This window comes from Chiloscyllium plagiosum, unplaced genomic scaffold, assembly GCF_037043375.1.
Source record: "Chiloscyllium plagiosum isolate Xiang-an unplaced genomic scaffold, Cpla_swu_hap1 HiC_scaffold_44, whole genome shotgun sequence".
NCBI lineage: Eukaryota > Metazoa > Chordata > Chondrichthyes > Orectolobiformes > Hemiscylliidae > Chiloscyllium > Chiloscyllium plagiosum.
The window spans coordinates 31,666,082-31,683,193 of NW_028270182.1; the positions used below are offsets into that span (position 1 = coordinate 31,666,082).

General features: G+C 43.4%; 1 protein-coding gene across 1 annotated transcript in view; it reads left to right on the forward strand.

Annotated features, from left to right (window-relative positions):
- Positions 1–730: 730 nt before the first annotated feature.
- Positions 731–17,112, forward strand: part of LOC148137374 (putative G protein-coupled receptor 139) — a 72,768-nt gene continuing 56,386 nt past the window's right edge. The window contains exon 1 of the mRNA XM_087982705.1: positions 731–947. Within this exon, the coding sequence (XP_087838831.1) occupies positions 731–947 (217 nt within the window). The remainder of the gene's footprint in view (positions 948–17,112) is intronic.

Here is a 17,112-nt window from a genome sequence, read left to right on the forward strand (position 1 = left end):
AAAGAAATCACAGAGAGAGTGTGTAGCACCCTGGAGAGATTTCCTGCCTTCCAACTCTGCTGAGACCCCAGCAATAACTACCGAAAGGTAAAACTAAGAATCCTGGTTCTGTGAGAGTTTGACCATCACTTCACAGGACCAGGCCGCGGTTGCAAGAACACAAGGAATGGACTGTATCTACATCGTCTATGGCTCTGTAGGTGTCTCTCAAAAATGCCTAAACCCACCTAAGCCATTAAATGCTGGACAGACAAAAGTCAAAGTTAAACATAAATAAATAAAACAAAAAGATACAGCAGGCCTGGTGATCAGACACAGACGGCCTCGGGAGCCCAGCAATTGCTACGCTGCCAAAACACAGCACAATCATCGAGCTTGTGAAGAGAAAGAATTATCTCGCTCCCTCGCCTCTATGTTCACAACTGGAGATATGCCATTAGACCAATAATCAGTGATATCAAAATCCCACCCACACCAAGTATTATTGTGATATATTAGAGTTGCCATGAAATGGGTTAACTGGAGCTGTTTGTTCAGTGACTGTGATTAATAGCAGTCTCCCTGGACCTAACTGGGTCACTGCAGGCTTTCCCTCTTCCATAATTAGGGACTTCTTTCAACTTGTTATGCCGTAGTATTCGGCGCAGAGACAACCTCAACAAGATTGGGATCAGCAGCTACAGAAAAAGAGAGAGAAATCAGAATCTGAGAACATTAGAATGTTCCAACAATGGATTTGAATTTGAGAATATTAGGCTGGAATGTTCTAACAATGGATCAGAATCTGAGAACATTAGACTGGAATGTTCCAACAATGGACAGGAGTTTATCCTGGGGTCTTTACTTGCTTTCTCAGAATTGCCCACCGTTAGAGTTGCGGATACGATCTCTACTGATGATTATTCAAGCTGGGTACTATCCCACCCTCGCTATTATTGGTGTTCCGGGTAAGCCTATCTCTGTCGATTCTATAAATGATGCTGCATGTTACTGATATTCTGGTTGATTATATTTAACAAATACATAAACTTTCAGTCACAAACGCCACTTCCTTCTCATGCATTTCCAAACTACTTACTCATAAACACCTGAGAAGGAACAAGTCTGTTCGGAACGTTGAGTCCCTTTTTACCGTGAACTGTTTTATGTCTCCATATTCTCTCTGTCATCAGACCTGCTGACACCCCCTTCATAATATCCACAATTTCCAGCTCTGCCTGAGTTCTGTTGCTGACTTCGCCATCACCTACACCTTCGTTAACGACAGATTTTATGGCTCCAGTTCTTTTCTGACCTCTCTTCCAGTTACTAATAGTTTGACCATTGTTCTTGTCTCTACAGTTACTTCACAACAGGGACTCTTAAACAGAGTAATAATGTCACTGGCTCTGTAATTCAGAGGTACGGATTATGACTCTAAAAGCATTGTCTGAAATCCTCCCACATTCGATGACTAAATTTAAATTCCAATGACAAAAATTGGAATGAAACCTAATTTCACTCTTGGCAACCATAAACCATCAGGATTTCTTTTCTTATTTTATTAATAACCTTTGGTAAAGAAACCTAACATTTTTGCCCTGCCTGAACTAAGTGTCATCTCAGACCCATAACACTATGTCTTTAATGCTATATTCAGGATTCGAGTTTGACCTTCCAAAATGCATCACTTTGCATTTATCCAGGATAAACTCCATCTGCCATTTATTAGCCCAGCTCTGCATCCTGTCTATGTCGCGCTGCAGCCTACAGTAGCCCTCTGTACTATCGACGTCACCTCCAACCTTTGTGTCATCAGCAAAGTTACGAACCCACACCATAGCCTCCTCATCCAAGTCATTTATAAAAACTCCAAAGAGCAGAGGCCCAAGAACACAGCCCTGTGTGATCTCTCTCAATACTGTCCTGCAAGCAGAATACTTTCCATCTACAACCACTGTCTGCCTTCTGCCAACCAGCCAATTCTAAATCCAGATAACCAAATCTCCCTGTATCCCATACTTCCTGACTTTATGAATGAGCCTTCCATGGGGAAGCCTATCAAATACCTTGCTGAAGTCCACATGCATCACATCCACTGCTCGACTGTCGTTGACTTGTCTTGACACCTCCTCAACGAAATCAATAAGATTTGTGAGGCATTACCTGCCTTCATGAAGCCATGCTGACTGCCTTTAATCACCCAATGCTTTGCCAAATAGTCATAAATCCTATCCCTCAGAATTTGTTCCAAACTTTGCTGACCGCAGACGTAAGACTGACAGGTCTCTAATTGCCAGGGAATTCCTTATTACCCTTCTTGAAATAAGGAACAACATTTGCCTCCTTCCAATCCTCTGGTACGACTCCTGTGAAGAGTGAGAAGGCAAATATCCTCACCAGCGGCTTAGCAACCTCCTTTCTTGCTTCCTGGAGCAGTCTCGGATAAATCTGGTCTGGCCCTGGGGACGTATCCTGCTTAATATTTTCCAAAATTGCGAGCACATCAACTTCATCAATCTTGGTCAAGATTGAGCTGGGCCAGCTCCTCTAAGTTTCATTTACAACAAGTTCACTTTTCTTGGTGAAAATCGAAGCAAAAACACTCATTGAGGGCTTTCCCTATCTGCTCTGACTCCACGCATAAGTTCCCTACGCTAATCCTGGTCGGCCCTACCTTCTCTCTGATTATTCTCTTATTCCTCACGTATGAGAAAAATGCCTTTGGATTCTCCCTAATCCTTCCTGCCAAGCCTTTTTCGTTCCTCATCATGGCTCGCCTCAGTCCTTTTCTGAACTCCTTTCTAGCAAGCCTGTAATCCTCTAAAGCTGTGCTAGATCCTTGCTTCCTTCATCTTACGTAAGCTACCTGCTTCTTTTTTCGAGACGTTCCTCTGTTCTCGTCATCCAAGGTTCCTTAATCTTACCCCTTCTTACCTGTCTCAGAGGAGCAAATTTGTGTATCACTCGCAACAACTGCTCCTTAAACAGTCCCCACATGTCTGCTATGCCCTTTCTGTGGAACAATTGCTCCCAGTCTGTACTTCCCAACTCCTGACTGATATCATTATAATTTCTTTTTCCACAATTAAATATCTTCCCTCAGAAACTGCTCCTTTCACTCTCCTAGACCATGCTGCATGTGAGGCAGTTGCGATCACTTTCACAAAAGTGGTCTCCCACCGTGAGTTCTGACACCTGTCCCGGCTCGTTGCTGAGCACCAAATCCAAAATAGCCTCTCCCCTCGACGGTCCGTCCACATACTGAGCAAGGAATCCCTCTTGAACACACCTGACAAAACCGGCTTCATCCACACCATCTACACTTAGGAGGTTCCAGTCGATATTGGAAAAGTAGAAATCACCCATAACTATAATCCTGCTACTTTTGCATTTTTCCAGAATCTGCCCGCCTATGAGATCTTCAGTCTCTCTACTGCTATTAGGTGGTCTGTATAAAATCCCCAAATGCGGTGACTGTTCCCTTGCTGTTCCTAACTTCCACCCATACTGACTCAATAGACTAACCTTCCTCAACAATCTTCATTGCTGTAGCTGTGACACACTCTTTGATTAGCAATGCTACACCCCCTCCTCATTTTCCACCCACCCTATTCTTTTCTGGAGTATATTAGATTACTTACAGTGTGGAAACAGGCCCTTCGGCCCAACAAGTCCACACCAACACTCCACAGAGCAACCCAACGAAAACTATTCCCCTACATTTACCCCTTCATCTAACACTACGGGCAATTTAGCATGGCTAATTCGCCTAATCTGCACATCTTTAGATTTTTGGAGGAAACCGGAGCACCCGGAGGAAATCCACTGGGAAAGTTTGCAAAATCCACTGACAGTTCCCTGACGTGCGAATTGAACCCGGGTCTCTGGCGCTGTGAGGTAGCAGTGCTAGCCGTTGTGCCACCGTGCTACCCCAAAGCATTTTTAAACGTTCTAAACCCTGGAACATCAAGCAGCCATCCCTGCCCCTGTGAAACCTACGTCTCCATTATGGCCACGACATCGTTACCCCAAGTACTGATCCATGCTCTAGCTTCATCACTCTTATTTCGGACAGTCCTTGCATTAAAGCAGACACACTTTAACCGATCCCTTTGTTTCATCGCGTGAGAAACCTTCCTGATATGTTCAATATGCCCTGTCATTGTCCCGTCTGCAACTAACCCCCTCTCAGTCATGTGGTCTGATTCCTACCCCTCCCTGCCAAACTAGTTTAAACCCGCCAGAATCACACAAGCAAACCTCCCAAACAGGCCATTAGTGCCCCACCAGTTCAGGTGCAATCCGTCCTTCGTGTACAGGTCCCACCTTACCCAGAAGGTATTCCGATGATCTAGTATCTGAAGTCCTCCCTCCTGCACCAGCCTCGCAGCCACGTGTAAAGCTGCATTCGCTGACTGTTCCTCATCGAACGAGCCCATGCCACTGGTAGCAAACCTGAGATCACTACTCTACTCGTCCTACTCGTCAGCTTCCAAATTAACTCTCTGTAGTCAATTTTCAGATCCTCAGTTCCTTTCCAGGCCATATCGTTGGTGCCAAATGATTTGGTTTCCACAGCCTTCTGTGATAAGGAATTCCACAATTTCACCGTTCTCTGACTAAAGACGTTTCATCTTATCTCCGTTCTCATGGGTTTTCCCTTTGCTCTCAGTCTGTGTCCTACCAGTGCAAACGTCCTTCCAGTTTTGTCTGTCTCCAGGTCATTCAGTATTCTGTATGTTTCAATTGGATCCGAACCTCATCCTTCTAATCTCCATCGAGTATAAACCCAGAGTCCTCAAACATTCCTCATGTGTTAAGTTTTTCATTTCTGCTGAACCTTCTCTTGACACACACCAAGGATAATGCATACTTTCTGAGGTATGAGGCACAAAGTACTGGAAATGTGGTCTGACCAGAGCCTTAGAAAGCCTCAGAATCCCCACCATTATATTCTACTCCTCTCGAGATGAATGACAACATTGTATCTGCCTTCTTAACTAGAGACTCAACCTGCATGTTTATCTAAGGTGAATCCGGCGCTTGGAATCCCAAGTCACTTTGTTACTCAGATTTCTGAATTTTTTCCCCATTTAGTAAATAGTCCATGCCTGTATTCTTCATACCAAAGTGCATGACCTCACACTCTCCCATATTGGATTCCATCTGCTACTCCTTTTCTCACTCTGTTAATCTGTCAAAATCTTTCTGCAGGCTCCCTGACTGCTCAATACTACATGCCCCTCCAACTATCTTTGTATCGTCTGCAAACGTAGTCATAACGTCTTCTGTCCCACCACTCAGATCATTAACCTAGAAAGTGAAATGTTGTGGTCACAACACAGACTCTTGTGGAACACTGCTAATCACCGGCTGCTATCCTGAGAGGGACAATTTTATCCTCACTATGCCTCCTGCCAGAGAGCCAACCTTTTATCCATCCTAGTACCTGGCCTCTGACACCATGGGTCCTTATCTTACTCTGCAGCCTCCTGTGCGGTACCATATCAGAGGCATTCTGGAAGTTCAGATAGGTAACGCTCTCTGGTTCAACGCGTCGTTAACTCCTCAAAGAATTCTCATTATTCTGAGAGCAATGTAGGTTATTGAAATGGGGAGCAATCGGAAGGAAAAGGTCATTCCTACAGACAAAGTGTAGATGTTCCTCAAAGCAGTTTCTGTTTGGCTCACTAATGTAAAGGAGACTGCATTGTGAGCAACAATGACAGGATACTGGATTGAAAGAGTACAACTAAAATGCTGATTCACCTTAACGGTGTGTTTAGGGCTTGGAAAGTGAGGAGGGAAGAGGTCAAATGTTGCAGCTTCTGCATTTACATGGGAAGGTGCCATGGGGTTGTGAGGAAATGTTCGGGGTGATGGAGCGTGCCACAAAAACATCAGTCTCTGTGAAATACTGAAAGTGGACGGGAGTGGAAAATATGTTTGATAGTGCTGTCCTGCTGGAGGTGGTGGAAGTGGCGGGGGATGATACAGTGAATGTGGATTCTAGTGCAGTAGGAAGGAGAGGGTAAGGGGAGATCTATCGTTGTTCTACGAAAAAAAAGGATGGAGTGGGGGCAGAAGTGAGGGAGACGGGACAGTCACAGCTGAAGGCTCAGTCCATCAGAGTGAGGGGATTTCTCGTTTGAGAGAAAAGGATGTCAAGTCGGAAGCTTCCCACTGGAATGTGACATCATTGAACAGAAATCAGAGAGCCAGAAAAAACTGAGAGAATGGAGTTACTCTCCATGTGTTCAGCCACATACGTAGATTCCCCCTGAATGACTGAAAAGAGCCAGGCATTTCAAATGCAGATTTATGTAATATATCTGATCAAATACGGAGTGTGAAAATAGACACAGGTGAAGGTCAGCAGATGTTAGTGTGTGGGGGTGGGGTTGGGGAACATTTAAGCAGGTACTGCTTAATAAAGCTCAGCTATTATTGACGCTGGTCAAAAAGAATATGATATAAAGATGTGAAGATGAACCACCCATGATGCACAAAGGCTGTGATAGATACTAATCAATCACAAACTAAAGAATTCAAATTGGTGAATTCTAGCGTCGGCCACATTTGGGAAGTTTGCTTTTGGAACCAGAAGTAGATTGTACAAAACAAAATACAAAGAAAAATATTCCAAGACTGGCAAGAAATATAAAAAAAAACTAACCACAAGAGTTTTCCCATATCGAATAAAAAAATGTTCATGATGTGTGTGTGAGACCCTTGGAAGAAAGGCAGGAAAGAATATGTGGGACACCTGGAGGATGTGATTGGGGAACTGGTTTCAGGGAACACGCAGAGAATTTAAAACAGTATTTTACATCGTTCCTCACAGGGGAAGGCACAAAGTGTTTCAATATTATAAACAAAATTGTAGTCAGATGAAAGTTTTGCACTGTCTCTATCAAAACGAACAAGACTTTTCTCAAACAGAAAAGACCAAGGGTAAACGGCTCATCAGCAATTCATAGCTTGTTTTAATAGTTATGGTTACAGACTGACTGGTGGCACTGTGTGAAATATTCCACAACTCTTGGGATTACAGGCGTGTTCCAGTGAAAATGGCGAAACTCCAAAGTGGCGCCTGTCTTCAAGAAGAGAGTGAGTCTTCAAGTGTTTAGGTTCTCCATTTGTCTGAATAGCGGAGCATATTTGAGCGGCTTAATGGCCTCATGATGCACTTTCACCCTGAGTGATTGTAAAAAAAAGTAAAACTCTGTTGCTTCCTCTGATGTGTCACATACTGGGGAATTTTTTTTTAAATGATATGGAACATTGTACAAATGATATCATCCAGAGAATTCTAGAAACTGTACTCATAAGAACATTTTATAATCATGTGGGGGTATTGCGTAGGATTGAGAGAGAGAGAGAGAGAGAAGGTGCTGCATTGCAGTGGTGAGAGTCATGGAGCCTGATTCTGGTGAAGGCGCTAACAGATATACAGTGTGTGTGAAAGAGTAGAGAGAATACGGTGACCCGTATCCTGACAGAGCGGGGAAGGTCCTTTTCCAGTATTACTGGACTTTTCTTCGGACCGCAGATACTGCACTGAGCTGGTTGGTGTGCTCAGACCATACTCGGTGGGTCTGGTGGTGCGGCTCTCTCTGGGAAGAGAATTGTCCCCCTCTGTACTAGACTATTCACCAGGACCTCCGTGCCCCTGTCGATAAGCTGTGCTGTAATTTCCCCTTATCTGCCTGGCTCGGTAAACTATGCAGGGTAACTCCAAACTGAGAAACCTCAACCGTGTGCCCATTGGCCTTTTAATGATGGCAGCAGTACCAGGGATCACTGAATATCCAGGAGCATCCGGGAGATGGTGTGTACCTCCAGCCATGATGCGAGGGAGAATCGGGCTGGCATTGAATGAGAGGGACACCATGGAGTGGGGTGGATAGTTAATGAGGTGAGTTCGATAAGATAACACGAGGAAACTAGCTCGGCCTCGTGCAGACAACCCCTCTGTCACACTCAATGAAAATGGCACTGAGACAAATTATTGTCAGATTCAGAACAATGAGTCGAAGACTCTTCTGACCCTACTCCTAATTACAAAGCTGCAGGACAATTGATATCCAAAACTCTCCATCATCTTAACGTACACCAATATCCTGCTCACCCACCATTCCTGTAAACAGTGGCCTATATTGCAAGCTGCTATCGAAATGTTTTCCTTTCACAATTTTTAAACCTACCATTAGATGCTTCTCTGAAATTCTCTCTCAATCTCCCCCTCTCTTTTAGCCAAGCTCCTCTAACTGATTCCCCCGCCATCTCTCTCTGGCAGTGAGTTTCACATCCACAGCACCCCCGTGTGATGCCACAATGTAGATATGGAGCTGTAAATGGAGGGAGCTGCACATCCTGTCATTTCCAGCATGAGCTGCAAGTTTCCCCACACTGGGCAGTGATCTACCACAATGTTACTCAGCAATGCAGTAATTGGTGTACACAGCTGTGTATGGTGGGAAGGTAACTGCTCCAGATTAATAGATAAATTCACTGCTATTCACTGCACAGCTCTCCATACTGCACAGATATCCAGTACGGTTGTCTAGAACAATGCCTTTGTGTGTTCTGCACAGCGCCCTGTGCTGAACAGATCATCTAGTACAAGTTTATAGATCAGTGCACTGTTAGAACGATAAGTCGTGAACTGGTGAGCTCTAAATAGTGTTCGATCCTCGACGGATTGCTGAGCAGTACACTAGCCTGGTCTACGCAGTGCTTCCTGCCGAGCAGGTATCTCATCTGGGCTTATATGTGTCCGGGCTGGATCTGAGAGGTGGATTGAGTATCCGATATAATTCCTGACATGATTATCACTCCTCCAGCTCGGCCTATTCCGCTGGTAGATGTGAGGTGCTGTGTTTGAAATAGAATTTACTTGGTCAAAATATTCGACATTAAGCAAAACAAATTACGCGAAAACTGTTGATAAAAGACAACAACAAAAGGAAAAAGGAAGTTGCAATAACATAATTCTGTTGGAAAACGTAGCAGAATAATAGTATATTTAACAGCTATACAGTAACTGCTCCAATATGGTATCATCCAATAAGCACACAAATGTCAAAAAACAAATGCAGGAAACAGTTGTCCAATCCAGGAGGAAAGAAGATCAAAAGACAGTTCCGAGAGAAATCACAGAGACAGTGAGTAGCACCCGGGAGAGATTTCCTGCCTTCCAATAACTGGCAAAAGGTAATACTAAGAATCCTGGTTCTGTGAGAGTTTGAGGATCACTCCACAGGATCAGGCCGCGGCTGCAAGAGCACAAGGAATGGACTGTATCTGCATCGTCTAGGCCCTGTACGTGTCTCTCTAAAATGCCTAAACCCACCTAATCCGTTTCATGCTGGACAGACAAAAGTCAAAGTTAAACATAAATAAATAAAACGATATATCAGAGTTGCCGTGAAATGGGTTAACTGGAGCTGTTTGTTCAGTGACTGTGATTAATGTCAGTCTTCCTGGATCTAACTGGGTCACTGGAGGATTTCCCTCTTCCATAATTAGGGACTTACTTCACCTTGTTATGTCATAATATTTGGCGCAGAGTCAACCCCAACAAGATTGGGATCAGCAGCTACAGAGAAAGATAGAGAGATCAGAATCTGAGAACATTAGAATGGTCCAACAATGGATCAGAATCTGAGAATATTAGACTGGAACGTTTCAACAATGGACAGAAGTTTATCCTTGGGTCTTTACTATCTTTCTCAGGATTGGGCATGATTAGAGTTGCGGATACAAGCCGTACTGATTATTATTCAAGCTGGGTACTATCCCATCCTCGCTATTATTGGTGTTCCGGGTAAGTCTATCTCTGTCAATTCTATAAATGATGCTGAATGTTACTGCTATTCTGTGTGATTATATTTAACAAATACATAAACATTCAGCCACAAACGCTACTTCCTTCTCATGCATTTCCAAACTACTTACTCATAAACATCTGAGAAGGAATAAGACTGTTCGGAACTTTGAGTCTCCTTTTTACTGTGAACTGTTTTATACCTCCATATTCTCTCTGTGATCAAACCTGTCGACACCCACCTTCATAATATCCCCAATCTCCAGCTCTGCTGTCTTCGCCATCATCTACCCCTTCGTTAATGACAGATTTTATGGCTCCAGTTCTCTACTGACCTCTCTTCCAGTTACAAATAGTTTGACCACAAACTTATTCTTGTCTCTACAGTTACTTCACAACAGGGACTCTTAAACTGATTAATAATGTCACTGACTGTGTAACTCAGAGGCACAGGTTATAACTCCAAAAGCATTGTCTGAAATCCTACCATAGTCGATGACTAAATTTAAATTCCAATGGCAAAAATTGGAATGAAACCTAATTTCACTCATGGTAACCATAAAACATCAGGACTGCTTTTCTTATTTTATTGATAACCTTTGATAAAGAAACCTAACATTTTTGCCCTGTCTGAACTAAGTGTCACCTCAGATCCACAACAAAGAGGTTGCCTCCATATTGCCTTGACAAATAGCCCCGTGGTCAAGGGCAATTAGGATGGACAACAAATGCTGCCCTTGCTAGTGATGCTGGCATCCCTCGAAACAATAGCATTAAAGGTGAAATAACCAAGGAAATGCGGATGCTGGCGATCTGAAATAAAATTCTCCACCGTCTGAAAGAATGTTGGATAATCTCAGCAGGTATGCCAGTCTGTCGCAAGAAACACAAATAGCGTTTCGAGTTCAGTGAACATATCAAAACTGAATGCAACTGAGAAATAATATTATTATATCCGGGATGGTTGGAAGGGTGAGCGGGAGGTTTGTGTTGATTGGATCATGTCCAGCAAGAGAGAAAGAATGAGAGAGAGACAGACATAGAGAGAAGGGAAAAGCAAGCAAAAGGATTGCTGATGATGGACTGGAAGGAAGACAAAATGGGAAGTTATTCTAACAATTCCCCTTTTCACATATTCCTGAATATCATATTTATTATGGGACACCCCTGCTTACCGTGAGTTATGTTCTCGTCTCTGAGTGTGGTGATCAACTCCATCAGCAATATGTATAGTCGCTGAGATAGAGAGAAACGTAATGTTCCATTGTCAACTGCTTCTCTGGAGAGAGGAACTTTTACTGTGCGACTGTGTGGAGATGTAACGGATTTCTCAGCCAGGAAGAGAAACTGAGGAGACCGAGGCATTTTCAACACTGAATGGATGCACTATGGGTGTGGGGAATTGACTTGCTGCTGTCATCTAGAAAGTCAGTGGAGGCTCTGTGGATGGTGTTCTCAGGATTTAAACAGGATGGAGAGGGAAAACAGAAAACTAAATAGCTTGATGTCAGCTGTGATAAAAAATATTGGAACGTTTTATAAGGGACGTGACAGCAAGATAGTTGGAGAATAATGATATGATTTGGTATATTCGGCCTAGATTCAGGAAAGGGAAATGATCTTTCATAAACCTGTGTGTGGAGATTATCCGTTGTGACATCGACAGTTGAGAACCAATGGGAGTGGAGTGTTTGTAATTTTAGAAGACGCTTGACATGTTTGAATACAGGTGAATGGGGAATGTTAGAGTCCATGGGTAGGTAGGGGTGGAATAAGTACCACATGGATTAAATTTTGGGTCATGGAGAAACGAGAAGAATACTGTTTTTCTCGGGGATAATGATTGATGGGTGGCAGCAGGATCAGTGTTTGGACAATAGCTGTTCAATGGGTATAAAAGTGATTTAGATGTAAACAAGAAATATCATCATGTACATTTATATTTATTAAATGGTAGAGAGGTTGGCGAATGCTTTTGTTGAAAAATACCTGGATGTCCTTGGTCATAAGTCACTGACACAATTCATACGGGGGTAGGAAGTAAATGATATGTGGTTCTTCATGCAAAATGATTGAAGTACAAAATTTAGAATATCTTTCCCACTGATCGTGTTTTTTTTTCAGAGAGTATTTGGTGCATTGTGTAAAGATTTGGTCAGCTTTATACACAATGATCCAGTTGTCACTGAGAAAGTGCAAAGTAGTTTGACCAGACTAAACACTGGCATGATGTTACCATGAGGAGAGAGTGCACTAACTATGTTTAATCTGTAGCGCTGTGAGAGAATAAGAAGTTGAAGTTTGATGGGTATGGACAGAAACACATTATGTCCCAAACAGCTGAATAGGGTGAAAAGTTCATGCTTTCCATTGGATGTTTGATTCACGACAGTTTATGTGCATCTGCAGAGCCCCCATGTCGAGTGACAGAAAGGCTCTGAATGAACTCTGAACACTTTAATGCACAGTTACTGAGTGACACTGCATTGAATGTCACTTTGTACACAACACTGTCAGCAGCCAAAGTGCCTTCATTCTGAAACAGTTAGTTATTCCCCACCGGTTTCTGACTTCCACGGAGACCTTGGGTATGCCTTCTTGGAGATGGAAGATAACTTGGAAAATGGCTAAAAAACGTTGGCTTCATTCCGACTGCCAGAAAACCATGTTAAAGTAACACATACGGACCATGAGTAATTAAGGCATTTGGATCAACGTGGAGCACTCTGTCTGTGTAGCCCCTGATCCATTTGTTTGTGATGTTGGAGCATCTCTGACACTTCCCTGTTCCTGCGTTAGTGGCTTGACAAGCTGAATAACCTCTTCCTGTTCCTTTGTAAGTGACTCCGGGTGTGAAATGGTTCTTTCTGTTCCCATGTACGTTACATGTGGGAGAGAGCAGACTCCCTGACTTCCTGTGCAACAGGCAGGAGGGACTGAATGGTCTATCCTAATTTTGCCCAGTAGATTTGATGGGATGAATGGCTTCACCACATTCTTGGGAAACCAGATTGAGGTGCTGAATGAGCTCCTCCTTTTACTGTGGAAATGTACTGCGCTGTCACATAAATGTTACCCAAACTTTAACAGCACGATCTTGAATGTTGTCCAAGTCTTCCTGTACATGGTCACAGGCTGTTTCAAGAGCTGAAGAGGGACAACTTATCATGAAAATTTTGTAAACTTCAGTGAATGCCCCCTCTTCTGCTGGCTCGGAGGCTCAGTAGCTAGCACTGCTGCCTCACAGCACCAGGGTCCCAGGTTCGATTCGAACCTTTGGGCAACTGTCTATGTGGAGTTTGCACATTCCCCACTTGTCTGCATGAGTTTCCTCCGGGTGCTCCGGTTTCCTCCCACAGTCCGAAGATGTGCACGACTGGTGAATTGGCCATACTAAATTGTCCATTATGTTAGGTGCATTAGTCAGACGGAAATGTGTCTGGGTGGGTTACTCTTCAGAGGATCGGTGTGAACTGGTAGGGCCGAAGGGCCTGTTTCCACATTGTCGGGAATCTAATCTGCTCAGTGTAGATACAATGGGCTGAATAGCCTCCTTCCACATTGTAGGGATTCTATGATGGCAAACTGGAGATGCCTGGGCTGAGGAAGCTACGCTGAGGATCTCCTGCAGATGTGTCCCACGGCTGAGATGATTGATGTCCACCAATGATAATCATCTTCCCTTGTGCCATGAATGACTCCAAGTAGTGTAGAGGTCATAATTAATTCTCATTAAGTGTGATTTTGTTCAGGCTCCTTGATGTCATCCTCAGTCAAATACTGTATTGAGTTCAGGGTCAGTCTCTCTTACTTGAGTCATTGCGTTACCTCTTTTGTTCATATCAATAGGTCATGGTGCAGAATCAGAGAATGTTTTCTTCAAACACTTCAAAAGGTAGTGAATGTCAGAAATTCTCTTACACAGAGTGTTAGGGGAGCTGAATCACTGAAAGGGACCAGTGGTGTCCCGCTAGGATCAGTTCAGTAACGTCTGCTCTCTGTTTTTTTCAAAAATGACTTGGATATGGGTGTTGAAGAGTGAGCTAATAAGTTTGACGATGACACAAATGTGGTTGATGTGGTACGGAATGTGGAGGGCTATTGTAGGTTGCAATGGGACATCGACAGGATACAGAGCTGGGCTGAGAAGTGGCACATGGAGTTCAAACTGAAGTGATTCACCTTGCAAGTTCGAATGTGAATGCAGAATACATGGTTAAAGGCAGGATTCTTGGCGGTGTGGAGGAACAGAGGGATCCTGGTGTCCATGTCCACAGATCCCTCAATGTTGCCACCCAAGTTGATCGGGTTGTTAAGAAGGCGTATGGTGTGTTGGCTTTCAGTTGCAGGGGGATTGAGTTTACGAGCCGCGAGGTTATGCTGCAGCTCGATAGAGCCCTGCTCAGACTGCACAGGGAATATTGTGTTCAGTTCTGGTCTCTTCATTATAGGAAGGATAATGAAGCTTTAAAGAAGAGATTTACCAGGATGCTGCCTGGACTGGAGGGCAGGGCTTAAGAAGAAACCGTGAGGGAGCGAGGGCTTTTCTCATTGGAGGAAAAATAGATGAGAGGTGACTTGATAGAGGTGTACAAGGTGATGAGAGGCATAGACAGAATGAATAGCCAGAGACATTTTCCCATGGCAGAAGTGTCTATCACTAGATGGCATAATTTTAAGGTAATTGGAGAAAGTTTTAGGGGAGATATCAGAGGTAGATTCTTTACACAGAGAGTGGTGGGTGTGTAGAATGCACTACCATCAGTGCAAGTAGAGTAAAATACGTGAGGGAAACTTAAGAGACTCTTAGATAGGCAAATGGAACAAAGTGAACCGAAGCATGTAGGTTAGAGTAGGACAAACGGCACAATGTCAAGTGCTGAAGGCCCTAACTGCATGCATTCATGTAGAACTTTGAGCTCAAAATCTGCATGAATTCATGAAAACCTCCGTTATTTCACTTTTTATATTAGAATCAATCTAAACATTATGGCATAGTCAGAGAACAGAGGGGGCCAACAGCTTCAACATTTTGTCTAGCTATCATCATTGTTCACAGCTCACATGAGAATGCAACTTTTTTTAAAAGAAGGTTTTGTGATTTACACATGAAAGAAGTGAAACTATCACTGTACTCTAACAGATGAAAAGCTTAACAGACAATCATTTTTTCCATGTATAATTTCAGTTACATCACACTGTAAATTTTTGCTGTTAATTCTGTGTTACGATCGAGCCCTCCACGATCACCTGATGAAGGAGCGACGCTCCGAAAGCTACTGGGCTTCCATTTAAACGTGTGGGACTATAACCTGGTGTTATGTGATTTCAAACTTTATACACCCCAGTCGAACACCGACATCTCTGATCTTTGTTCTGTGTTCTATGGAAGTGCTCAAGAAGACTTGGACATTGAGGAAGATTTGAGACTTGGAGCAGGTCAGCTTTGATCTTAGTGAAGGGTAAGGCAGGCTTTGGATGTGAATGACCTGCCCCTGTTTCTGATGTTCTCCCATTCTGTTATTGGAAAGTTAGTAAGTGCTATTTTCCTGGAAGGTCTTTTATGGAATGTTGCAATCAGGGACACCCGCGGATTTTGTGAGCCATCGCTGGGTGAGATTTGGGGGCTGTATTCACAGTGAATTCTGGGTCTACAACATGATCAACAAATGAAGCATAAGATACAGAAAGCAGAAGCTCTGTAAAGAGAAATGAGCAACCTCTTCCATATCCAGCCTGGATCTTCCAATTACATTTTCCAAATCTCCTAAACCGTGTGGGACAGTCTTGACGGTCCGAATTGTTTCCTCTATTTCTGTGCACCACGATGCTATAACAATAAGTGGACGACAACTGCTCCTGTTTAGCAGGTTAGAGGTGTTGAATGGAACACAGAAACATGGGACTGAGGAGCAGCAGTGTGTCATTAGAGAATTTGAGCCTTGTCCACCAGGCATTAAGATTGTGGCTGATCAGGTTGTGGTCTCAGCCTCATCGTCCTGTCTGTCCCATTATCCGTGACTCACTTCTCTGTCAAATCTTTAACTAACTCAGCTGTGAATATTTGTAATCAGTGAGGCAACCCAACTTCCGGGGAAGAGAATTCCCATTCGTATGGCCCTTTTAAAATTCTTCCTCATCCCACTGTGAGAATAAGAGAATCATACAGCGTGGAAACAAGTCCTTTTGTCCACTTTGTCCATGCCAATCAGGCATCTTAATCAGACCTCGTACCACTTGCCAGCATTTGGCCCACATCACATGATCCATTCCTATTCATGTACCAATTTTAAACGTGTAATTGTACCCGCTTTCACCACTTCCTCTGACAATACACCCACCAGACTCTGTATGAAAATGTTTCCCCTCAGGTCCCTTCTAAGTCTTTGCCCTGTCACCTTCACCGTATGCCGTCTCGATCTGGACGCCCCGAAACTGGGAAAAAGATCTTGCCCATTCAGAATATCCATGCCCCTCAGGACTTTTTAAAACCTCTGTCATGTCACCATTCAGCCTCTGACAGTCCAAGGGAAAAAGCCTCAACCAGTTCTTCATCTCCCTTCAGCTCAAACTCTCAGGTTCCAGAAAATCCTTGTAAATCTTTTCTGCACACTTTCAAGCTTAACAACATCCATCCTTTAACAGAGTCAACTGATATATACGCAGTTTTCTTAAAGTGGCATCACCTACGTCCTGTACAAGCGAAACAGGCGACTGCAACTCCGATACTCAATGTTCTGACCGATTAAGGCAAGCATGTCAACCACGTTCCTCACCACTTTCCCGACCTAAACTCCACTTACAAGGAACTATGAATTTTCACCCGTAGTTCTCTTTGTTAAGCAACATTCCCCAGGACACTACCCCACTTTAACTTACCAAAATGCAAAACCTCACAAATATCTAAACTAAACTCCATCTGCCAGTCCTTGGCTCATTGATGGTCAAGGATCACGTTATATTCTGAGATAATCTTCTTCACTGTCCACTGCACCAATTTGGTGATGTTATCTGTAAACTTACTAACCATGCCTCCGATAATCACATCAAAGTTGCTTATATCCGTGATGAAAAGCAGTGAGCTCAGCACTGATTCTTTCAGCACATCGCTGGCCACAGGTCTTCAGTCTCGAAAACAATCCATTCCCTTCAGTCCAATTTTGTACCCAATTGGTTAGCTTTTCCTCGATTACATATAACCTAATTTTAGTAATTTGTCTACAATGGGGAATCTTATTAAATGCCTTGTTGAAGTCTCTGTAAAAATTGTAAACCACAGTGTCTTCTTCATTCTTCTTTTT